The sequence below is a fragment of the Drosophila navojoa genome, chromosome 5 (assembly GCF_054131105.1).
Source record: "Drosophila navojoa isolate 15081-1374.11 chromosome 5, UAZ_NAV_1.0, whole genome shotgun sequence".
In the NCBI taxonomy this organism is placed as follows: domain Eukaryota; kingdom Metazoa; phylum Arthropoda; class Insecta; order Diptera; family Drosophilidae; genus Drosophila; species Drosophila navojoa.
Genome location: NC_142893.1, coordinates 2,459,263 through 2,485,126, shown reverse-complemented (window position 1 = coordinate 2,485,126; position 25,864 = coordinate 2,459,263). Strand labels below are relative to the sequence as shown.

The 25,864-nt window shown below is 37.1% G+C and overlaps 1 protein-coding gene across 1 annotated transcript; it reads left to right on the top strand.

Moving 5' to 3' along the window:
- Window positions 1-291: 291 nt before the first annotated feature.
- Window positions 292-25,456, top strand: wdp (Leucine rich repeat protein windpipe). The gene is made up of 2 exons (XM_018104268.3): window positions 292-572; window positions 22,351-25,456. Exon 2 carries the CDS (start codon window positions 22,383-22,385, stop codon window positions 24,432-24,434), a length of 2,052 nt encoding a protein of 683 aa, XP_017959757.1. The 5' UTR covers window positions 292-572; window positions 22,351-22,382; the 3' UTR covers window positions 24,435-25,456.
- The last annotated feature ends 408 nt before the right edge of the window (window positions 25,457-25,864 follow it).

Genomic DNA, 25,864 nt, shown 5'->3' with positions numbered 1-25,864 from the left:
TCGCTCGGTCCACGATCAGCCAGCAGATATTCGCGCGCTCATCGAAGCTCACTCCAGCTCCAGCTGCTCGCACTCTCTGCCTCGCTCTCGCGCTCGCTCAGCCGGCGAAAGAAAAAAACACAAAACAAAAACAAAACCACGTTAAACCGTAAAACTGTATTTATATGTGTGCGTACCGGTGGAGAAGTTTCAGTTTCGCTTTGCTCAGTGGCTCGCTTTGTGCGTTGCGTTCATTCGGCATTAAGCTTTCCCATCGAACGGTCGCTCGCGATTGTGTGAGTGTGAGTGAGTGAGTGTGAGTGTGTATCGGTCTCAGCCAAACAGGCAGCCTGCCTAGCTACGGCCAGTTAGTTTCGCCGCGTTACGCAGCTTTGACAGTCAACAAGAGCGCTGCATTAAATCGGACTATACTGATTTGATTATTGTTGTCGTTGTTTGTTGGCCGCGTCGATCGTTTAAATCACGCGACGCCCGCCCTCTGAACGTCGTCGTACCGCACCGCACCGCACCGCCGCACCGTCCCGCTCCCCCATCAAGTGTTGATCCTCACAGACGACTTCGCTCTGTGTTAGGTAATTAAAATGCAAAGTTAAAGTTTATTAAAGGTGTTTTACAGTTTATATATCAAAATCAAAGACAATACACACACACACATACACATACATACACACACTTAGAGCCAATTTATGTATGTGGCTGCAGTTAGTTTATTTGTTCTTTCGCTTTTCGCTCAGTTTTCGTTGACATTTCTCGGCTGCTGTCGTTGCTATTGTTGTTGCTGTGCGCCTCTTCTTCAGACTCGTTTTCGAAATTCGTTTTTTTTTTTTTTGCGCCCCGAAAAACGAAAAAAAGATTTGATAGGCCCAGACAGTCGTAGCGCAGGCAGCCAGCACGAAAGATCTTCAAGAGTTGAGGAACGCGGCTGAAGGACTTTCTGTGAATAATAAAACAAAGAAATAAAAGATCATTGAAATTGTGCCGGTGCAATATAAACGATAAATATATAGAGATATATATATTGTCTCTCTATATATGCTATATACATATATATGTAGAAACAAGCTAAACAGTTGTGTGTGCGTGTTTGTGCGCTGCTCAGATACAAATGTATCTTAAATATATATAGAAAACAAAAACTGTGCAAAATTATAAAGAAAACAGAAAAATCTAAATTTTATTAAACTTTGCGTGTGAGTAAAGAAAGAAAAAAAAAAAAAAAAAAGCAAACAGAAGCAAAGCATTGAAAATTGAACACATTTTGCCTTATCTAAGATCAAGGTCTGCTTGCTTCGAGTCGATGCGTGATAAGGCAAATAAAATGAGTGCTTTGTGAGATTTCTAATATACAGTATATGTACATATTTTAGCTATATACTATGCATACACATGTGCTTCAGGCCCAGTTGTAATTCGAAATCTGTGCTTTATGCAATTTGCCGTTGCAGTTGTATCTTTTATTACCTATAATTTTCATTTGCGGTTTTTGGCGCTGAGATCTACAGACAAACTTGACCCTGTTTCTCAAGACGTCAGCAACAGTTATATAGTTATATAATTGCCAAAAAGCCACGAAAACAGACCACACGAAAAACGACGCTCAATAAAAAACCGACCCGCTTTAACCCTACCGAGCCACTTGGCCACTTAAAATTACTTAAGCGCCGCAGCAACAATAAAAAAAATTAAACCTTTTTTTTTTACATTTGCCTCAATTACACATAAAAGATTCGTTGTGAAATCTTGAACAGCTATTCGCGCGTTTACGATGAGTACCCTTTGAATGCACTCAAGCTAAAACTCATTCATAAACGGCCACATAGACATAGAGAGGAGCCACACAAGGCGTAGGTGGCCGAGCTATTTATCTATCTGTATCTAAGTTGATATGTATCTTTGGCTCTATTTGCTGAGGCGCAAATAATTCTTGCATTCTTGCAGTCTAAACATTCGTACGAATACTTTGTTAATTGTTTGTTTACACTTACTGTCTGCCTATAAATGAAATTTAGTTTATGCAATTTTTTAAACATTTCCCAAAACTAAAACAGAAAATAATTTAGTGTGCCTGACTTGAGTATACCCTGCAGAAAACAAGAAATATATTGCATACTTAGCAAACCTATCGATAAACAAACTTGATTGATCTAGCTGAATCTCACTCAATTGTTGTTCCAGATCAGAGCTCCTATCAGCCTCAGTTGTTACTCTACATCACTTTTTTGTTAGCTTCATAAAGTCATGGCAAACTACCCTTTTTCTTTCTATTTATAAATCTGATGATATTTTCAACCAAAACCTTTTGAGAATTCGATGCAAGATATTGTAAATTTTTACATGTGACGTAGGCGTTGGGCGGAAATTACGCAACAGTTGTCGTTGACTGGAACATGCTAGTAAATTATGCATACATACATATAAGTATATACAGATGTGTTTGTGTACATATATTTAGCACACATACACATGTGAAAGACAGACCGGCTCGAAGGCAGGTGCTAATTTGTGTGGCGCATAATTCACAGAAATGTGCGAGTACGCGTTCAAATTTCAACGAAAACTTTTTATGGCCAATAACTCAGAGCTGCAAAAAATATATATACACGTATATATATGTATGTGTATATAGATATATATATATATATATAACTCTTTCATAAAGTAGCAGCAAAAGCTAAAAAAGAAAATGTTATCGATGACGCCGATGTCGACGCGGACGCGGACGCTTTAACTTATCTCTTATCTTTGCCATTTGTAATACTTGCTAAAAATGGGGCAAAGAAAATGAGCAGCAAAGCAAAATATACGTTTACATCCGCTGAAAATTTCATTAAAAAGCATGAAAGTCGACTTAAAAGGCTTTCAGATATTTTATCTAAAAAAGAGTTCTCCCAAAGGGGATGTACTTCAATTTTCGTGCACTTAAGGAGGTTATATAATATGCGCAAAAATCAAATATCGCACAAGCGTTTTGTGTTTACTTTGTGCTTCCTCTTTCCATGTCTACAATTCGAAGTAAATATACGAAAAAGCTTGCTCAAATTCCTAATGCTTAATTTTTTGTTATCTTTGGTATCGATTATTGTATTGGATCGATCATTTATGACGAATGCTATAAACATTTTGATGGAGTAGTTCCGGAAGTTAAAGGTCAAAATAAGCGAAAAATATAATATATTGTATACATAAGCCCATATACATATGTATGTATATGTAATCTCTGGTAGACTGCTATCCGATATGTATATATATATATACAACATATGTGCCAACATATTCAATATATATACTATATATCCAAGGCGCCATCGATTATCGCACGAGTCGTTTGCATCGGCTAACAGAGTCTGGAAGCATCCAGTTTCCACAGTGTTCCATTGCATCTTTGCAATCGGAGCGCCGCAAACCGAATGAAACTCTATGCAGCGAAGGAACAACAAAAAAATAGAACTACAATAAAATATTGTGTAAACACAATTATTTTCCTTTCTTGTGCATTTCGGTCGATATGTCAACCTTGTCCCCATTAGATAGAGCTTGCAGCTGGGATGAGCAATCACCGAAATAGAGATTGTGCTTCTTACATATGTCATTATCGATAAAGAGCCACAACACGCACTTATCAGCGCACAATCAAAGCAGAACGCGCTTTCACAACACCAAATAGAAACAACAATGATGAGAACTCGGATAAATCCCATAAAAACAATGCTTCAGCTCGAGTGGGGCTCTTCATTTGAATATGCGTGAGTTTATGCGTCTATTTTATGCATTTTGTCATTGGAGTTCTTAATTTGTTGGCACCAAATATTCCTAGGGGCTTAGCGCCAAGTGCACATGACTTGGGTAGAGTTGCCAGGCATATCTATAATTAGCAAATGTCTAGCGTTTCCCCCAAATACGATAAGATAAGCAGAGTCGTGCGCTGATAGCGAAAAACAAGTCAAAGTGTCTCCGCTCGACTGGCAGATGCTCTGCTAAAGAAATTATGAATATGCTATACCCTTTGGAGATGCAGCTCTTTGAATTTTTCGTGAAAAGTTTAGATTTGTTTGTAATTTTACAATATATACCATTTTCACTCTGTTTCTCTTGAGTTCACTGAGAACAGTTAAGGGGAACTGATATTGAAATAAATAGGATTTCATTCATGTTTGTTCAACTTTCCGGAAATATAGCTCTTATAATTTCTGAGTTCCTTGAGAATAGTTAAAGCAAAAATTTCAAATATTATTTTATTTCTCTTCCAAGAATTCACATACCAAATTTGAGCGCCCCTGCTCTTATAGTCTTTGAGTTCCTTGAGTAAATTCCCCCTCCCATTCTAAATATAATTTTAATGATCATATCTGTGAGCCTTTGTCATGCTTTCAAAATACTCTATGATACCTTAACGCAAAAATGTACTTTCGTTTCGTAAATGTTTGTTTACCCATAGGCAAATACTTGGTAACACGTGGCGTCGTTTCTACCTGCCTCTACCCTTCCCTCTATCTATCTATCTCTCTCGCTTTTCCTCTTCCTCTTCCTATGTAAACAAATGCGAAAACTAATTGTTGAGAGTATTTTTTTTTTTTATGATTGCCATTTGGAAAAGCTAAGCAGTAGGCTTAGTTTACATCTGGAAAACAGGTGGCTCTGCGAGAAATGTGTTGAGCTGTTGTTGCCTTTTGATTAGTTCATCAATGTGAAATAAATTTGCATTTGGATATTTATAGCCCACGCCAAGCAATTTGGTCAATTGGCAAAGGCAAATCAAAGGCAAACATGACTGAGACGCGGGTTTTCTTATATTTTTCATATTTTTTTTAATATGTGTACATATAGATAAATTTATATGTATATAAAGCCTTTGAATGCTTAGCGTATTTGCGACCTCGTCTGGTGTTTCGATTGCGTTGGCTGCACCACTCGCTGATAATAATGCGGATCGATTGCATTTGGGTCTGCGGTGTTGCACGCGGCGTATGATTAATCAGCGCTAGGGTGGGCTGTGTGTCGATTGTTGCTGTTGTCGCTTATGTTACGTGACAATATGTGTTCAACACGCTCAGCGCATATTAATCAATATTCAGCCATAGAGGACTGAAGATAAAACAAATTTTTTTTCTCATTAGGTGCGTTGATTTGTATGGGAAATGCATTCGCTTTATTCATTGTTTGTGTCCACGCACAGCAAATGGGCTGCTTAAGCATTTATCATTGGAAATTGATCATACAGCGGCATCAATAAAGCAGCCAAAGAGTTGTGCAATATGCCTGGCTTTTAGCTGGAATTGTTGTCGTAGAAGAACATTAGAATGAAATTGTTTAGTTGTTATTGAACGAGCAGAAGTTCGTGTTTGGAGTTGTTAAATGTTTGAAATGTTTTCTCAGCTAAGCTTGAGTTAGGGTAAAAGCAATTTGCGTAAAAAAATATGTATAAAATATATAAAAATATATATATTTTATTTGTAAACAAATTCAAAAAGCTGTCGCTATTTAAACCAAAAATTTAAGTCTAAATAATATTTAAATATTTAGTATAATATTATATTTTATGGGCCAAGTTTTCTAATCTCTGCGTAAACCAAATCTTTGCAATTTTATATTTCCTTTTCTCTCATTCTCTCTCTTTCCCCCTTTCAAAACATATTTTCTCCCATTTATAATGATATTTGCTTTGGTGCACAAAAATAAAAAAAAGAGAAGCAAACTTTCACACTTCATTGCCAAAAGTGATTGCAAGCAATTGTGATTTGCAAATGGTTTAAATTAATAATGGAAGTCAGCTCCATAGCTTTAGAGCAGTCGCAGCCAGCAATCAGCAGTCAGTCGACAGCAATGACAAAGTTCGTTAAAAATGAATTTAGACGCTTGCAATTAAAGCGCTAATTATACACAATTAAAATCAAAGTCAAACAACAGAAAAAAAAATAAACAAAAATAATAACAGTTGATATAAATATATAAGAAAATCAAATCGCATTCTGCAAGTCATTTGCGAAATGCAATATGCAAAACAAACGTCTGTGTCTATATATAGAGTATAAATATATATGTATGTATACCATATATCTACACATGTATTTACTCGATGGCCTATGTGCTTGCACTTTCGATTTGTGTGCATACGAAATTTACATGCTTTTATCTTATAGTAAATTACATGAGAGCTAAGAGGGTATACTGATTGAAACAGGCAGCAGGAGAAGTGAGCAAATCCATATAATATAAGATAAAGTCTTCTAGAGCAAGTTGAGTTTGATTATTAATTATTCGTTATTCGTTAATTCGTTATCAGACACTTGCTCCAAAGGCTTCTTCTAGAGTCCAGAGAAAGTCTTTTTTAAAGACTAATGAAAGATCAGAGACTCTGTTTTTTTTATAATACGTGAAACTGCAAATAATCGATAGTTTTTCCCAATCGAAGGATGTCGATTAATATCGAGGAAAATATATCTAGTGCTAGTCCTCAAATAATCATAAAATCTGATTAGTTCTCTATTCCATTCAAGTAGCGAGAGTATCTCTTGTTCGCATAATCCCGACTAGAGCACTTTTACTTGATTTTCTTCGCTGTCGTTGCTTTGCTTTGGGGAATGGCATCCATTTATGTCTCATTAAAGGTAAACTAGCTAGCATATTAGCATACTTTACATACACATAAGCACTTGGACACACACACATATATTTCGAATCACCAAATTGAGCTGTTGGCATTGGCATTTGCCAAAAAGCTTCCCAAAAAAAATTCAAAATCAACATGAAAAAAAAACTCACGTCTTACCAATTTGGCTGCAACAAGTCCAAACGCATCGTTAGTCTGGCTGACTGCAACACATGCACATGATCATGATCGCCGGCTAAATGATCATTGGGCCAAAAAACCAGTTGGCCGCTGAAACCAGACAGTTGGAAAAAAAAAATGTTTTTGCTATTGCTTTTGTTATGCCGCCCCCCGATCGAGACAGCCAGTCGGCTGGCCGGCCGGCCGGCCGGCAACTGAAAAAGTTGGCCAACAAGTGGTCATAACTGTCAAATGATGCTGGCCCCGGCCAATTGGCCTCCTCCTACTTCTTTGCGCCGCTGCTAGCCCCGCTCTCTGCCACCTAGCCAACTTAATGGCCAAGCCAAGTCGTGCGTGCTCTTAACGTGTCAACTGCCAAGTGGCAAGCTAGGCAGCAGCACCAGGAGGAGGCAGCCGTAGCTACAGCAGCAGCTCGATTGGCTCTTTGGCATCATCAACTGCATTCGACAGATGCAGATGCAGATGCAGATGCAGATACAGATACAATATGTATATGTATATATGTATATGTATCTACATATATATTTATGCATAGTTTATTAAAATGCTACTAAAACCTAACCGCAGGCTAATTTGTCCAAGGCTCCACACTTAACTCAGCTCCTCGCTTACTCTTTGTCTGCCTCTTTCGCCCTCTCTCCCTCTCTCTCTCGATCACTCTTTGTATGCCTGGCAGTTGTTGTGTCTGTTTGTCTGGCTGGCCTTCTACTTCTGTTTGCCCCAGCAAATGGTCAGTCGTGCAGCATTGTCCGCACGTGTTTGCAACTACACTGTGCTACAAAAAAACTAAATTTTATTAGCTGATTTGAATTTATTTTAGTTTTTAATTAATTTAAGTGAATTTTCATGAGGCTTACCTAATTTACATTCTATACGATATTTAGCATATTAAAAATAATAAATATATTCATCAGCTGAAACTTTAGAACTTATTGGACCTATTTATGAATAGAGCTATAACCTATAATAACCATCAGCTTTGATTTATGAATTCAAGGTTTGGCATTCGTCAAGTTGATAAAGATGATGGTACTGAAGGTCAGAGTAAAGTATGATAATGAGTGAAAGAGATAGCAAACGAGAGCTTATGCTCATTGAACCTAGAAATTCTGAGTGCAATGAATTGATTTCGATTACTGAAGTGAGTTGAAATAAAGAAAAGAACAGAATTCCTGACTCAAAATCTTACATTAAACAAATGTAAAAGAATATATATTAATGCTTAAAAATATAAGCTTAGAGTTAGCTAATTCTCTTCAATCCGATAAGTTAGGATCTTAAGATCCTCTTAGATCTCTCAATTTCAACTCTCTCTCTCTCTCTCTCTCTGGTCTCTACGGTGTACATTTCGTATGTCGCTTAGTGTTGCACAATGTTGCACAGTGGTTACCACATACCCACACAGATAACATAGTTAACCCACACACACATCTATCGACATACATACATGCAAACGTCTATGCAGCTAATGCAACAGACACGAATCCGGCGGAACGCATTGGCAGGTGCAATTGGCGAATAATTTCACGCTGCAGTTGAAATATTTATGGCATGTTGAGAAAAACTTTATTGCCTTACACAAAATATTGAAATCGAAATCAAAGTCGAAATTGAAGTGAAAAATAAAATTGAAATCAGTTGATTCGACTGCAATTAATCAATGTCAATTCTAGAATTGTTTTGTCTCCCCAATGAATACGCAAATAATTTGCCAATTCGCATTAGCCTCGATAGCCAGCTAACTGTTGTGACCTGGTTCAACTTCGTTTCGGAAACAGTTTGAAGTGTTTATTTATCTCGTGCAACGTGACAAGGTCTTCCAGCTAGGTAACTGCTATAAATAGTTGACACGTAATACATAGTTCCAACGAACTTCCCTCCAAATGAAAGAGCTAATAATAACAATAAAAGCCCACGCAAAGTTTTCGATTTTATTTTGATGTGTGATATGCGCAGCTGATAAAGTGAAGCGGGGTATATTGGGTCTTGAGCATTGTTAGGTTTGATGGAATTTCTAATATGTGTAAGACTTACGAAGAGCGGAGATATGTCATAAATGATATCATATAAATGGAAGATCGATATATTGTCATAATTGTCTTGTCATGACTTATGAAGAACTGTGATATATCATTTAACTGGAAGATCAATATTTAGTCATATTTTTACAGACCTTAACAGAGTATCATGCTAGTTGGTAACACCCGTTTGGCCATGTGTCTTGCTCGTTGTCAATTAAACTTGTTGATTTCCTCATGAATGTCACCCAAAACCGAAAAAAAAAAAAAACCCAAAAACGTGGCTATCTCCAGCACCAGAATGAATGCGATCATTTAACCACAAGCTGTTGTCCATTTGTCCATCTGTCCATCTGTCCATCTGTTCGTTGTTTGATAATTTAGCTTAACTATTTAGTATTAGCAACATATATGTACGTATATACAACTGCATGTATCTGCTTCCATGAGCTGGCTGTCCATGTTGATCTGGCTCGTGCTGCTGTATTACGTAGCGGATCTCGTTCGAGAACTTGTTGAAAATGTAAGCAATTAAATAGCATTGATCGACTGACTAGCTGATCATTTCAAAATTAACATGTTTCTAATTATACTAAAAAAAAAAAAAAAAATGTAAAAAATAATTCAATGAAATATCAATTTGCTGTAAGCTCACTTCCTTCATCGGGAAACTAAATATCGTCTTTAGATGCAGTGTAGACAATATTAAATACATGTCTGTGGCTAATTACTTGCCCGACTGTCATTGACATTGAACTTTGTGTTGAGTAATAAATCTAATTAGTTATGAGCTGATTGAGGCTGTGTGATAAACAATTATTCATAACTGATTTGTAATCCTTTAATATCTAGATTTCTATAGCGACAAAGATCAGATTAATTAACTTGATTTGCTTTACTCTGAATATATAGTGAAATGGGACTTTAGGACCTCAGCTGTTTACTCGGTATATTCTAATCAAAGAGCACACTCACTTGGCACATTTAAATGAGGCCACGAGATTCTAACAGCTTTGCAAATAGTTTGCCTTACTAATATATACATTGTAAGTCAATATCTAGTAGCAGATACTAAATCTTATCTCTCTGTTAGATAGAAACTCAACACAAGTAACATATGTTGATTTATATTTTATATAATCTAAAGTTAACAAGCTAATAATTATATATTTATAATATATACTTTAAAGATAAAAAAAGAAAGAAAATTAAATGAAAATCAAACTGAAACTAAATGTAGCATATTTCAATCAGCTTAAATCAGAAACCTGTAGCAACCGCTTATAAAATGTTTACGTAATACTTGTCACACACTTGATGCCTCCTTAGGCTCAGTCCAACTTTGACGTATTAGGAAAAACAGGAACGTAAATCCATTTTGTGCTCATCAAATCACAAAGAATCGTATATTTATTTTTAGCTCGAGCCAGTTAAGTTCACATCTTTATGGCATTTGATTGCCATTATATGACGAACTGTGCCTAAGTCGTTTTTAATACACTAGTTGCGCACAATGGGCATATTATTTAGTGGAAGGTGGGCTTATGCATCTTGAGGATCAGACAGCAAATTGTCTAATCGGGCTAGGCGCCCAATTGAAAAGTTTTGCGGAAAAGTGTCTGACACAGAGTGCAATCCCATTTGGCACTAATCAACGTGCTCTTGTCTACAAGCAAATCATCAGCCATGATGATCATCATGAACCTCATCATCCCCATCATGATCATCATTTGTGCATACGAATGTATCTATGCCAATGACAATGAGAGACGTTGGCGTCTCTGTCAACGCGCCAAAAGAAAAAAAAAAACTTTGGTGTGGGTGTTTCGTGTTTGTCCGCTGATCCCCAGATTTGCAAAAATATATACTTGTGCATATGGTATATATGTATGTGTATAGATACATATATGTATATGTATATGTAGCCACAACCGGACTCTTGTTCAAAACTGAATTAATAAGAAATATTCAAACTTTTTTTTGTGCTCTACATTCATTTTGAAATTTTTATACAGGGTATATGTATTATGTGTGAATGCATGTAACAGGCAGAAGAAAGCGTGGCTAGTTCTTGAGATTACATAAATCCTAATATGGTAAATTCTTATGAGAATATGTTTCCGCTTTTGCTCCTCTTGGATAATCGAATCCTTCCTCCTCTTTATCCCATCTGCATATTTGTTCGTCTATCTAAAAGTAGAAGAGCTATAAGTGCTTTTCGTGAATTCGATATATACCGATACTTATCGTTAGTTATTTTAAGCATATCTCGCATGAGATAGTCTTGTCAAGTTACGCAGTTATCAAAGTCTTCACTTTTTAATCAAAATTTCATGTTTAAGGTATAAACTATTCTTCCATATTCATTTCAAGGCCACATTCCTCCATTCACAGGGTATTTCCCAGTCTTTTGCTCCCACCCAGCGCATTTCTACTTGTTGCTCTTATTGAATTGTTGACTTAGTTTCTGGCTGCCTTTCGCCTGTTGCAAGCAAATGGTTCGCGTGTTGCCAGCTGAAGACCTTTACACAAATGTGTCGCAGCAGCTGCCATGCAAAGCGATCTATGGCAGAGTTGTGCACATGCAACAAATGTAGTAAATGCTCCTAAAGAAAATAAATGGAAAATAGAGAAAAATGCATTTAAAAATACAAAATATGCTCCATTTTGAATGGTTAAAGTTATAGCAGCAGCTGAAAGTGAATTCAAATTGAATATAAACTTTAATTGAAAACAAATTTCTGGAACTCGAGAAACAAATTTAATTGGTCAAATAATTTAACTTAATTATAGACAAATCTAAATCCAAATTGTCGAAACGTTTGCAGCTGCATATTAAATGATTAATGTTTCTATAATTTAAAAGATCTTTTAATTGGTTGAAATATTTCAACTCGTTAATATATAAATAAAATTTGAATTTAAATCCAAGTTCTTGAGGATTTATATCAAATGTGTTCAACTTGATAATATATAATATAAAAGATATATACATATATATTTTTTTTGTGGGACTTTAGAAATGATTTTTATTAGGAAAAATAGCTTAACTTCTTGAAATTTTCAGCCATAAAATTTATAGTATATAATTAATAGAGCAAGTAATATTGAAAACTCATTGAAACGAGAAGAAAATCCATTTAAATTATGCGAATATATGGGTACATATTAATATATCAGCTGGATCTTTTGGCTAAAAGTTAGTTAATTGGCTTGGACTTGCTTTACTCATACAGCAGCTTAAACTGAAGTCTTTTCATCTACATTTATGTAAATTGTGAAATGTGAGGGGTAAAAAAACGAAAATTCGCGTTTACATTTACCTTTCTAATTGCTGGACTCGACTTGACTTTCTCTACGCTTAATTCCCGACTAATCAGAAATTATGTTGTGGGTATTTTTTGTTGAATTTTTACTTCATGTTCGTTTCGCTTTGCACTTGTTGAACTTTAGGTAAGCATTTCGTAATATGTAATTCCATATGATTCATTTACTGATGCGTGTTTTTTCCCTGGTACAGGTTTATAGATTGTTTACAAATTGAAATTTTACAAATGACATAAAATATATATATTTATATACAATATGATTCAGTTTTATGGGGAATTGTCAATATACTTGCTAACTGAAGGCCTGCTGGCAGCTGGCCAAGATGCCAAGTGTGGAAATGGGGTAAATGTTTTTTTTTTTTTTCGATTGTTGTTAAAATTTGGCAACGCGTTCTTGATTTAATTTCATTTGGGTTCAAGTTCAATGGAAATTGTGAGGGCAGACCAGGCAACCAGTGTGAAATAAAGAAATCATATGTTGCTATCTGCAAAGTGTTGAATATATACAGTTATATATATTAATTTAAAAATATATTGTTGCTCAAATATAATTATAATATTCATTTATTTTAATGTTGCTTTGAATGTGGCATTAAATATACATTTTATATATGTATTCATTTAGCATTACAACACTCAATGTGTTGTTCAACATGTTGAGAGCACATTCTGAAATGTGAATTGTATGAACTTGAGCTTGTTTCTTATAAAAAATATTTCGGCGCTGCTCAAGTTCATGGAAATTGAGTGCCCAATCGGTTGAGGGGCTAGGCTGGTGAGCAGGGCGTATGCGTAATGTGAGCAGAGAGAATAGAGTTTCATTTCATTTGAAATACAAGTTAATTATTTGAATATATATATATGTTTATTTAAAATTATATATATATATATACATATATATAGATATTCACTTATAGTATTAATATATTTAAGTCTCTCATTAGGGATGTCATAAAAAACTTAGAATCTTATATTGCCCATCTCTCAAAGGTTCTTCTATGTGATGCATGCTCATCTGTCTATATAGGCATTTGCCTCTTTCAACATCTTTATTCATTGTCAAGGCTCAGTTGACACGGCTTTGGGATTTGTACATATGTATAGCCTAGCATTATAATTGAGAGATAATGCGCAGGTTATCAGGTCTTGTGTATTCTATTCTTAGTTATGTCAAATGGTCACAGAATGATTTGCATATATATTTATATGAAATGTTTATATATAAATGTAAAATAATATAAGAAAGAGGAAAAAGAGATAAAGCAAAAACTATGTACAAATATTTCGGACAGCATCTAGTACAAAGAGTTGTATAAAACTCATACATATATACATATATTTATATACATATATAGATGAGAATCCGCAGCGCCCATAGAGTTCACTGTGAAAGGTCGCACACACATTTTAGTTTTTTTTTGTGTTTTGGTTTCTCTTCAACAGTTTCAAGTTCATTGAAAATTCTTTGTGTCCGTTAGACGATGTTCAGAAACAGTTGGCAACAGGGCGCATGCGTAATGTGAGCTATGCATGGGGTGCCATCATATCATTTATTTTGGAGCATTGACTCCAAGTATGGGGCCCGTGTTTTTTTTTTTTTTTTTACTTTAGTTCGCGCTCAATATATATATATATAAATAATTATATATATATATATAATTGTTATCGGGCACAACCCACCTTTTGCATATTTCACATAATTTGTTGTTGTCTCTGTTTTGCTTACGCTTTGCGCTTTTTCTTTTCTCTTTCCTCTTTTATTTTTTGCCATTTGTTGGCCCCATTGCTTCGCTGCTCGACACTCACATTTAAGTTACTTATGTATTTTAAAGACTGGCTTCGTTTCGTTTTATAATTTGATGTTTCGTGGAAATCAATAAAATACTTGAGCTCGTTTTTTTCTTTCGACTTTTTATTAATAAAAATTGCATTTTTTTGTTTCGAGTCGGTTTCTTGTAAGGCTCATTTGCACTCGCTGAACGGCGTTGCCAGACTGAACGAAATGTGCTTAATTGGCAAATTGAAGTCGTCTTTGCAAAATTGGCATATTGATAATTTGTTGATAATGGCTGGGCAAAGGCAGGGGCACGGTAGGGGGCCGACGAGCAGAGCTAGTCAATGAATTGGGTCATTAGACCCCAGAACGATGTGAGCATTTGTAAAGTAAGCAGAGTATATTGGTTGCTCTGAATTTTACATTTTATATATATATCTTATAGTATATAAATATATGTATATACATATATATTTACTTATATAAATGGTTATCGTAGTTTTAATATATTTATTGGCATGACAGACAGCTCAAAGTATTTTTGTTTCTTTCACTTTTGGGACCTTTAAAACTTATTTCTATAGGCCTTGTTTGCAAAGCAATATTAAGCTTATATAGCTGGGCCCTTTTGTAGGCGTGGCGTAACGTAACTTTCTCTGGATTGACAGCTTCAGCTTTTGCCAAATGAGCGAGTGTTAAGCTGATCTGCGGGAGTACCCCCAACAAAATTCTGCACTCTCAGCCTACTATAAAGTTAACTTTAAGCAATATTTATAATGTAACTAACTTAATTTAGTTATTATATTCCATGGCGAGCGAGTATTGTGCAGTTGGTAGCATTCAATTGGGACATTCTTTCATTATCTTTCTTTGTTGTTTGAGGTAATGAGCTCAAAGCTAGGTTAGAGATCGAGAACAAAACAGAATTGGCATATGCTAATTGTCTTTAGTGTGCCGCCAGTGTGTATGCACGTGTGTGTGTGTGTGTGCAGATGCTTGTGTGTGTGTGTCTGTGTCTATCTGCCCACTAGCTGAATGATCGCAGCTGGTTTTCTATGACGGCATGACTGTGTAAAAATTCACAGCAACGCCTTGAATGAAACGCCACGCTATTTGTATTTTTCTTAAATACATTTTTTTAGTTTTATTTTTAAAAACGTTTTTTTCTCTCTCTCTCTCTCTCTCTATAAATTTTGCATTGTGAATGTCGGCTTTTGACTTGGCCTGGCTGACTGAGTCATGAGTTGTGGCGTTTGTTTCATGGCTTAGACGTCATCTTGGCAACAAACGAGCTTGTCTTATAAGCTAAACATACGTCTGGCTGTGTGTGTGTGTACGTGTGTGTGTGTGTGCTTGTATGCACGCGCAGGTAAGACAACAAAAATCACCTGATGTTTTAATTGCGGCGCGTCATCATTTCGACTGCGTAAACGCGGTCAAAAGCAAAGCCAAAGAAAACGCCAAGAAAGAGACGGAAACAGAGAGAGAGATAGAGAGAGAGAGAGAGAGGGAGTAAGTGAGAAAGAGTGTAGAGAAAATGAAAGCAAATGGCAAAAAGGCGCAGCGATAAAAGAATTCTAAACGCTATAGTTCAATAAACCAAGACTTAACGGTAACTCGTAAAGCGCTGACTTTACAGTTCAAATTATACGTATGTATATATACCTTTATGTATGTATGTGCATAATTGTATATCGACTTGTGTTGTACAGTGTATTTCATTTTGCATATCCAATTGGCAAACACTTGAATCAAGCAGCCGCTAAATTGAGCTAAGGTTCAGTTACTTTTTCATATATACATATATATATGTATGTTTATCTATTTGTAAACCGTTAGATAAATAAAATTTGCAAACGAAAAAAAAAGACAGTTTTTATTATGTGACGGCGCACGGTGAGCGCAATTTAAGTGTGCCTATAAAAAAGAGATTTCCATAAATTTAAATATGCACACACACATACACACACACGCACACACACACACTCGTGTGGCGAAATTTTGCAAATCGCTCGCCACATGATGTGATTTTTTACGATTCGCTTTTTATGTTTTGTCAACACTTAATTCTACTTACCATATGACATACACATGCATATATAGCTCAATATATTTGACTACCCTTCTATATATACATATGTATGTATTTATATACCATATGTATATTCCTATTTAAATATCTACATCTACAAAAGAAATGACGAATCTGTGTTATATATCATTTGTTGCCCCATTTAATTTTCGTCTGTTCTTTTTTTGTTTTGTGGATCAAATAATGACCGACAAACATTCGAGTTGAGTCGATGGCAAAAGAGTGAACAATCCTCCTGAATACCCTGTACATGGGTCTATTAAGGCTGTACCGATTAGCAGAGACTGAAAAGCGAATTGCAATTGAAGCCTAACTAAAATAATTTATTTGGGCTAGAAGATATGGTAAAATTATCTATTATATATTTTTATAACAATTTTCGTTTTGTATTTTATTAAGGATTTTAGAGGTGTATAATATAGCTAAAAATATAATTAAAATTTTTACTTTTCTTTATGCAATTTTAGAGACTTACAAATTCAGATTTTGTATATAGTCTTCTTTATTTTTTTTAGCTTCTTATTATACTTGATCTCTTTCTTTAAATATATATCTCACTTAGATTTCATATGTATTCATATTAAAATTAATTACTTTCACGAACTTATAGCCTTTCATCACATCTAACCAGTTTTGTCGGCTTTCAGGGCGAGTAATTGCTTATTTGTGACTTTATTTGCAATTTAATGAAATTTGTTTTTAATTAACTAATAAATTATATGTACTCATAAATTAAAATCTAATATAATTCCAGCGAGCTGATGTCTATGAAATCATTCTAATTTTAGATACTCGTTTCGTATATCGAATGCATTTCAGCTCTCAATTTATTGGGGTAGTTAAATATTTTGGGAGAGTTTGTTCATTGTTAATGTTTTTTATATGTTTATTTATTTTGTATGTGTAGGCACTTCTAATGAACAAAATTTGGGCTTCAAACATTGTTGTTAGACAGTCGTTTAAACTCAAATAAAAAGTTTACCTTTAAGATTTTTAAACATTTTTTTTAGTAGCAAATTTTGCATATTTATTTTAGCCTATTTCGCAGATTTTCAGAGCTTGAGTTCCAAAAATGTGTATATACGTTATCAGAAAGTAATCAATGCCAAGGAGTTAAGTTTCCCCTATCCAAGAAAAGTGCTTTATCTTTACTAGGAAAAGAGTAATGATAATCTTCCCTAGATGACTATTCTTTAGCATAATATATAATTTATATAGATTTCTATATATGTATTTTTATTCTACATGAAATCCACTCCATTTACAGGGTATTTCATAGCTCATATCTCTGCATAGCTAACCTGATTAGTTGTATTTCTTGTTAATGTGCTTTTCGTCTTTCTCATTTCATTTTTGTATTCTTTTGGAAGCATCGAGTCAAGGTTAGCGGCATTTGTCATCATTTAAGTTAAACGCTAATGCTAATGCTGTTGTTGCTCCTATTGTTGTTGTTGTTGTTGCTGTTGATTTCCTTCAATTTGCGAAAAAAAAAGTAATATTTGTTCTAAGTTGAGCTGGCATTAAATGGCACTTGACTGTCGCGCATATTCTTCAGCTCACATTCAAATTCAGAAATTTTAGCTAATTTTGAGTTTCCTGTTTGCGAGCGTATGTTTTCTCTACTTGATCAATTTAAGTAAAGTCACAATCAAATTATGATAACAAATATATACATATATATATATATATTTTTTTTTTTAAATTTTACTGAAATGCAATTAAGCGCATTTAATTGCAATTTAACGCCAACTTGTTGCTCGACTGGTTGCGCGCAGTTGGGTAGCCAAAAATGGCATCTAAAAATTCCCGGCAAAAATTGACAGATTTTGTTTTTATTTTTTGATAAATGCAACGGGCGACTGTGTCTGCGGTTTAGCATTTCCAGCCGAAGTGAAAGTCTTTTGGCCAAGGCAATTTGTCAACACCAGGCCATTTGAAGAAGACATTTGTGATTTGTTGCGGCTTTTCTGGCAGCACTTGTTGCTGCTGGTTGTTGTTGTTGTTGCTGTTGCTGTTGTTGCCGATTGTCACTTGTATTTGGCCATGTTTAACCAAACGCAATGACACAATTTGTTAAGACCGCATTTCACATGTCAAAATGTGAGCAGCAACAGCAGCAGCAACAGGCAGTGGCAGCCGCAGCAGCAACAGCTGCTTCTAGTTGAGACTGACCTTGAGCCTCGCACTCGCTGAGATACATTTGTATCTCAAGCTCAATTTGCATGCTGCTCCTTGTGATTTGTTGTGGTTGCTGTTACTTGCTTTTGCTTTTGCTTAAGGACAGGCAAAGACAGACAGAATTGGTGACAAACTGCAGCAGAAGCAGGAACGGATCTTGAGGTTTGACCTACTCTCAGATACATTTGTATCTGAAGCTCAAGTTAGGGCAGACTTTTTGCTAAGATAAGAGTATATTCCATGTAAAGAACTGCAGCAACATCTGCTTCTAGTTCAGCCTGCCCTTAGCTAAGATTCACTCTCAGATACATTTGTATCTCAAGCTCAAGTTAAGGGAGATTTTTTGCTATGATGAGAGAACATTCCATAATTCAGCCTGTTCATAGCTAAGATCCACTCTCAGATACATTTGCATCTCAAACTCACTTGTTAATCGCTCATCTCAAGATAAATATTTCTAATTTGTCATGCCTACTTGCTCAGACCGCAATTCACATGTCAAACCTTAAGAAGCATGACATTGAGTCTGACACTCCCTCGGCTACATTTACACGCAGCAATGTCTCATTTCAGCTCAGTTATTCGATGACGATATTCGTGATTTGCTCTGGCAATTTGTGAAAACCACAATTTACAGTTCGAAATGCAGCCTGACCTTGAGCCTGACACTCTTTTCGGATACATTTGTATCTCCAACTAAATTTGCATATGCCGCTGTGTGAGTGCATGTGTGTGTGTCTGTGTGTGTGTGTGCCGCCTCATTTCCAGTTGGCATTTTCTGCTTGGTCGCGCTGCCCCGCATCATTATCTGCAACAACAACAACAACAGCGCCTTAATTATGCATGCTTGCCACCAATTGCTGCCCTTAGCAGCAACAGCAGCTGCTGCACATGCGTCCGCATTTATTTTTTGCCAAATATATATATGTATGCATATATATTTATATATGTCTGTATGTATGTACATATATATAAATTGGTCGCATATTGGCGCGCCGCTGCGCACACAGTTGCCCATAACAAAGGCAACAAATTCATAGGGTGGTGGCAAAGCTTTGGCTGCTGCCCTTACACAAAAAACTGTTATTTTGCCTATGTCACGAAAGTGAAGGTATATAACGTGTATTTCTAGTGGCAGCAACGTCTAACGAAGTACTCGGTAGATTAGATATTAGACTGTAATAACTAAAGCTATAGATATATCTATATATGGGGTGCATTTCTAATGAATTCTTATTAGGCAGCTCAAATGAGCTAACATTAGTCAACTAACATTAGATGTGAAGCAAATCAATTTCTGGTATATATAAATATAAATAATCAATATAAATCTATCAAGAATAAAGCATTTAATAGATTTTATGGAGCGAATTTGTAGATTACTTTAAGATTTTATCAGAATATGATTTCTGCTGGAGCGAACCTTAAGGTTCATTATCAGAATTTGTTCTCTACTGCAATATGACTGAGTCTTTATTTCAATCAGAGTGCAATATCTATCCCAAATCTTCTGCTACCCTTGCAGATTAATATCCACAATTGAAATCAATTAAATCATGTGCTGCCCGTAGATACAATCACAAGCCAATTTGTCTACTCAAGAGCTCAAAAATCTTGCTCCATGAATGAAATGTATGAGTCGCCTGAGCATTAGTTCAACTAAATCTGCTGCTTATCAAGAACTACAATCTAAATCTGAGATAGAACACAATCTGCAAGGCTATTTGGATTTAAGCAGTTCACAATGCAATTCACAATGGAAATGGCAAATGTAATTAAAGTTATATCTAATCTCTCTAGATCAGCATGACGCCGCAGAAGCATAGCTAGACAGACAGACACAGTTAACTATAAATGTAAATAGGCGACACGAGCGACACTTCAATTAAAATGGATAGAAAAACTTGGACTATTATCATTCAGCTGAATATTTTTGGGCATGAAATTGAGCAGAACTTTTGCATTATTCAAAGTGCAATGCAAATGCAGTTGCAGTTGCAGTTGCAGTTGCAATTGCACTTGGCTTGTCGATTATTGTGAGGCCTGACAATCATATAGAGGCTTAGATTTATGCATGCATTATTATTCCATTGTTCTAAGCGACGTTTGTTTTGCGGTCAAAGACGCTGCTGGCCGGCTTATCAGCCGAAGCTGGCTTGCGACTGCTGTGGCTATGGCAGAGCACGAATTGTGCTTAAATTGCAGCCACGAGGCAGACGTCAATCAGTTTGCATTGCTCAACTAATAAATGCTCGCAAGCACATACATACATATATAGACTCTTCTATGTGTATATGTATATGTATATGTATATGCTCACTTACATACAGTTACAGTGGCTGAAGATTAAAAGCGAGCCGCTTGTTAGTCTGACAAAACACAGCAGCAGCAGCTGCTGCCTCGACCTCAACCCCTTAACCCACACTAAACGGGCTTGATCTTTATCTATATATACATAGATATATATATGTATATACATATATCTGAACATTTAAGTTTTCTGCTGACAGGTGATTTACTTAATTAAGAGCTTTTCCTTTGTCTGTGTGTCTGTGTGTGTGTGCCGCAGTGAAAGTCATGTGATAAATGCCCAAGATTTATCAAATTCAAGTGCTCAAAATTAATAACAATAGTTACAGCATACGAAAATGAATGCTTGGCTATATATAAATAGCGGACAACTAAAATTCATTGATAAGTCAGCGACAGCAACTTGCGCGTAGTTAGTTGAGTTTGATTTAGTTGACAGATAAGTGAGTAAGAGAGAGAGAGAGAGAGTGAGGGAGAGAGAATGAGTGAGAGAGAGAGAGAGAGTGAGAGAGTGAGAGAGTGAGAGAGAGAGAGAGAGAGACAGTGAGTGAGAGAGAGAGTGAGGGAGCGAAATCAAAAGAGTGCGAGATAGATTGCGACACTATATAAGTGACTTCTATTTTCCTATTGCTTATTGATTAAGTGTTATACATATATATATATATATATATATATATATATATATATATATAAGTAAGCATTTGTTTCTTTGCTTCTTTAGCTTGTTGATGCAACACTTAACACACTTTAACGGATCATGTAAAATTTCTGCTTTATTAATATTTTAAGAACTCTTTAACAACTACGATCATTATGAGACTATATACATTATTTTGCTTCTTTTTTTTTTTAATCAATAACTGTTCATTATAATGAATCAATTGATTTTACTAACAAGCAACGTCTTTGAAATAAACTGATGACTAAATATTTAATGATGCTTTAGTGAATTACCCATTGAGCGCAGAGATTTAAGTGAATTCCCTGCTAAATTGACAAATCTTTAAATACTAATTTAGTAAAATATTTATATTTAATTACAGATATTAAACAGGGATTTTTCTATATGAATATTCTCTGAGATTATCCTCATTATTTTATTTCATTCTTTGTTTATAAATATATAAAAGGTATCTTGATATAGAATTTACATACATATGTGATTAAGGGACTTGCTTGCAATAAAAAGATATGAATTGAGTTCTTCTAGCCTAAAACCCTCTTACATCGATTAATTTCCTAGTGCACCTCTCTAGAGATTCCCTAGAAACTCTAATTTGACCTTGAAGTCGCCTACACTGCAATTTCTCAAGTTCTTCAAAATGCTCAAGTGCTTTGCACTGACTCATTCTGTTTTGCCGCAGTGATGCGAGTGTGTCAGGTGCCCGAGCTGTTGCTGATGTCACAGTCCACGTAAATGGTTGCACACCAAAAATTATCTTGTCGAACTTAAGAACTTATCAATACAGCAAAATGGCAAAAAAAAAAAAAAAAACAAAAACAAAAAAATGGGAAAAGAAATAAAGAAATATTAATTACCTGTGGGTAGATAAGGCTGTCAATGCCTGGCCAAGCTTAAACAAGCTATAGGCGATAAAGAAATCTAAGCACGATAGCGACTGCTGATAGATATAGAAAAAGTATCAAAGAGAGAGAGAGCGAGAGAGAGAAGGGGAGAGAGTTAACGAAATATGACGCAACGCACAATTTCCTATTGGCGTTGCGATCAAAGCTCATGGAATCGACTAGACACAGCTAGGTAGTTGCCATCATAGCTTCACGGTACTCGGAACTCTGCAAACTATAGACGAAACACCCGAATTAATATTCCCTTTCTTTGTTTGCTTTCATTTCGTTTGCAGCCCAAGAGCGAATCAAGCATTAGAGATCAGCCATGGAGCGCTTGAATCTGTTCGCTTTGCTGGCTCTGCTGCTCTGCATTTGTGCAGCAGCCAAGCCCGGCGTCTACTGCCCCGATGACTGCAGCTGCTCCCTGTCGCAGCACACACACAAGCCCCTGCTGCACGCCAAGTGCAACAGTACGAATGGCCTGAAGTTGTCGGATGGGCCGTTGCCCGCCACAATACCCATACATTCCATAGATCTGTCGTATTTGGGCCTGACGCGCTTGGCACATGTGCTGGACGGGCTGACCAATTTGACCTCGGTGGACCTGTCGCACAACGACCTGCATGAGTTGGGTCACCTGAGTCGCCGCATCAAGAAGCTGAACCTCAAGCACAATCGCTTGACATCTGCCAAATTGGTGAAGCTGCCGCAGCAGCTGCAGGTGCTCAACTTGCAGCACAATGACATCACAACGCTGCCCATCGAGCTGACGCACTTGCAGCATCTGCAGCAGCTGGAGCTGGGCCACAACAATATCAATTGCTCGTGCCGCACATTGGAGGTGCGCAACTGGCTGCAGGAGCGACATGTGTACATGGAGAAGCCGGTCATCTGCAGCCTGCCGGCGGAGGCGCGTGGCAAATCCTGGCTGCAACTGAAGCAATCGGACATTTGCGAAAAGGAGCAACGTGGCTGGTATGCCACAGATGCCGACGAGAACGAACTGATGATGGGCGATCAGCCGCTGCCCGATTCCAACGAGGAGGAGGAAGAGGAACAGGAGCTGGGCAAAGACTATCTGGTCATCGATGGCAAGAAATCGGTGAAGGCACCAGAGGCGCCACCGGTTGTGGAAAGTGATGTCGAGGGCTCGGGCGACTTGACCGAAATGAATATGGAACTAGTTGCCGCTCAGCAGGCATCGGAGCAGATGCCCGTCGTGGCCTCAGAGCCAAGGACGGAGCAATTGGTGGGTCTGCCACAGCCCGACGAGACCGAAAACGAGGCAGAGGAGGAAGGTTCCGGCAGCGGTGACGATATGCTGATCATACCACACATTGCCACGGATCACGTTCATTCGGATGACTTTGAGCCGCCCGAAGACTCTGAGCAGGAGCATGACGATAACGACGACAACTACGACAATAAGCCAGTGGAGCAGCCGGAGCAGCCATCGCCGGATATTTTCAAGAACATTGGCATCTTCGAGGATGATAAAAAAGAACAGCCCGACGAAGTTAGCGAGGAGACAATTGTGCCGGCGGTGCAGACTAAAGTGGATTCCGATATCGTCACAGACGGTCCTATTGACGCGGACAAGACTTCGGATGACATACTGTCTGCCAAGATCGGTAAGAAGGATGACAGCAATGCCATCTACTACCTGCTGGGCGTCATTGCTCTCATTGTGCTGGGACTCATACTGTTCGTGGCCATTAAGCGCTGCAAGTACAACAGCAATGCGGCGGCACGAGATGCGGAGGCACAGCGTCAGACCGAGCTGCTCGATATGGACAAGAAGAACTTGGGTAAGCCCTTGGCACGCAACGGTCACGAGCACTCGCCACTGATTGGCGAGAAGACGAAGCTGGATGAGGCACAGATTGTGAATGGATCTGGTAAGAAGCCGTACGATAGCAAAGACGGTGCTGGACAGCAGCCGCTGCTCAATGGCAATGGCACAGCCAATGGGGATGCCAAGGAGACGCCGACCATCAATGAGCCCACTGGTGCAGATGCCGCACCACATGAGTACTATCCAATCACACCGCGTTATCCCACACCACAGTCGCCGCGTGCCTCCAAATACGCGCAGCATCCACAGTCGGGCGATGCCAACGAGCAGAACAACAACAACAACAACAATGAGCCGGATGGCTCCTATTTGCCTTCCTCGCCAAAATCTGGACGCTACTCGCCTGTCTATTCACCGGAGACTGGACGTGTCAAGATCAAGCTGACGGAGACGCCCAAGCCGAAGACTCCGATGCTGGTCACGCGCAGCAAATCCAATGCTGGCGATATTATCACAACGCCCGTTAAGGGCGGCGGCTATTTGGAGCCGACGCATCAGTCCAATGCCATTGTCTCGCACTGAGTTAGCCACGCCCCCAGAAATCCCTCACCACCCTCCATTCTCTTTCCCATCAGCTGACAGCCATGTGTCAGGCGTGAAACGTGACAGACAAGTGCCAAGCGATAACAACAACAACAGCCAAGAAAAAAAGAAGAAGAATACGAAGAAGAAGATGATGATAAACATGCGACAACAACATTAGCATTAAGCTAAGCTTAGAGTGTGGCTATCGGTAATCGATAAATGGTAAACATTCAATAATTATCCACAATTTGAGAGCAAATTTCGATAATTATTAATCGGTTATGGATAGGCGATAATCGATAATCAATTATTTATAGCTTGTAAACAATTGTCGTTAGTTGCAAATTGATTTGACCAGCCATCCATAGACGATACAGGATCATCTATAGTCGATTATTTATAATATGTCAACATCTATATGTAAGTGATAATCGATTTTGTGTAATTGATAATAATCGATGATCGATCGACGGTAGCGATAACGGTGCTTTGCATTACAAGAGCAAGACAAACAAATTTTGAGAAGAAACAACAACAACAACAACAACTATTCGTTTTAAGCTCCCGCTTCCCCCTCTTAAATATATTGTAACCATTTTGTAGTTTTAGCATTAAGTAAATTAATTAAACTTAAGCATAAATCTAGTTTAATACCAAAGTTAAAAAATATCTTAAATGTAAATTTCCAGCTGCGTGAGAAGAAAACAAAGAAACGAAATAAAAAATTTAAACAAAACAAATTTTTTTGGGCTGATGACATTTTACAACACTATTTCTATTTCTGCTGGTAAAACTGCATGTGCATGTGCATGTGATCTACTTACTACACAGACTACATGCATACAAATATGTGTGTGTGAGTGCCTTCACACGATATATGTACATATGTATGTATGTATAATATTTAAGCTCCATTCTCTTGTGAAATTATATTGTGTTACTCTCTGTTCGTGTGAATGACTTTTTAATTCAAAATAAGCCTATCAATAAAAACAAAAAACTACAAACATCAAAAATAATAGTTTTTTCTATGATATTTTTAACAAACAGCTTTTGCTCAGACCTACCTTAGGTCTACCTGTAGCAGCTAAAAATCCGTTGAAGCTTTTGACTGCGCGTTTAGTCTGGTTAACAACCATTCTCGTCGCGATGTGTCGCTGCTAATTGCGGGTGGGTTTTTGTCTTTGCTATACAGCGGTTGGCTACAGTGCAAGCCAAAATAAAGTGCCAATTGAGTGCTCAACCAGCCTAGTCCAAGAGAAAATTGACAATATTGTGAATAGCACTTTAAAATATGTATATATGTGTGTGTATGTACTTATATACTGATCAATATAAATGGAGTGCATTACACTGTTCGCCAAAATATTGATGCATATGCCAAAAATATTGTTTATATTGCTCAGATTTCAGTGCATCCACTCACA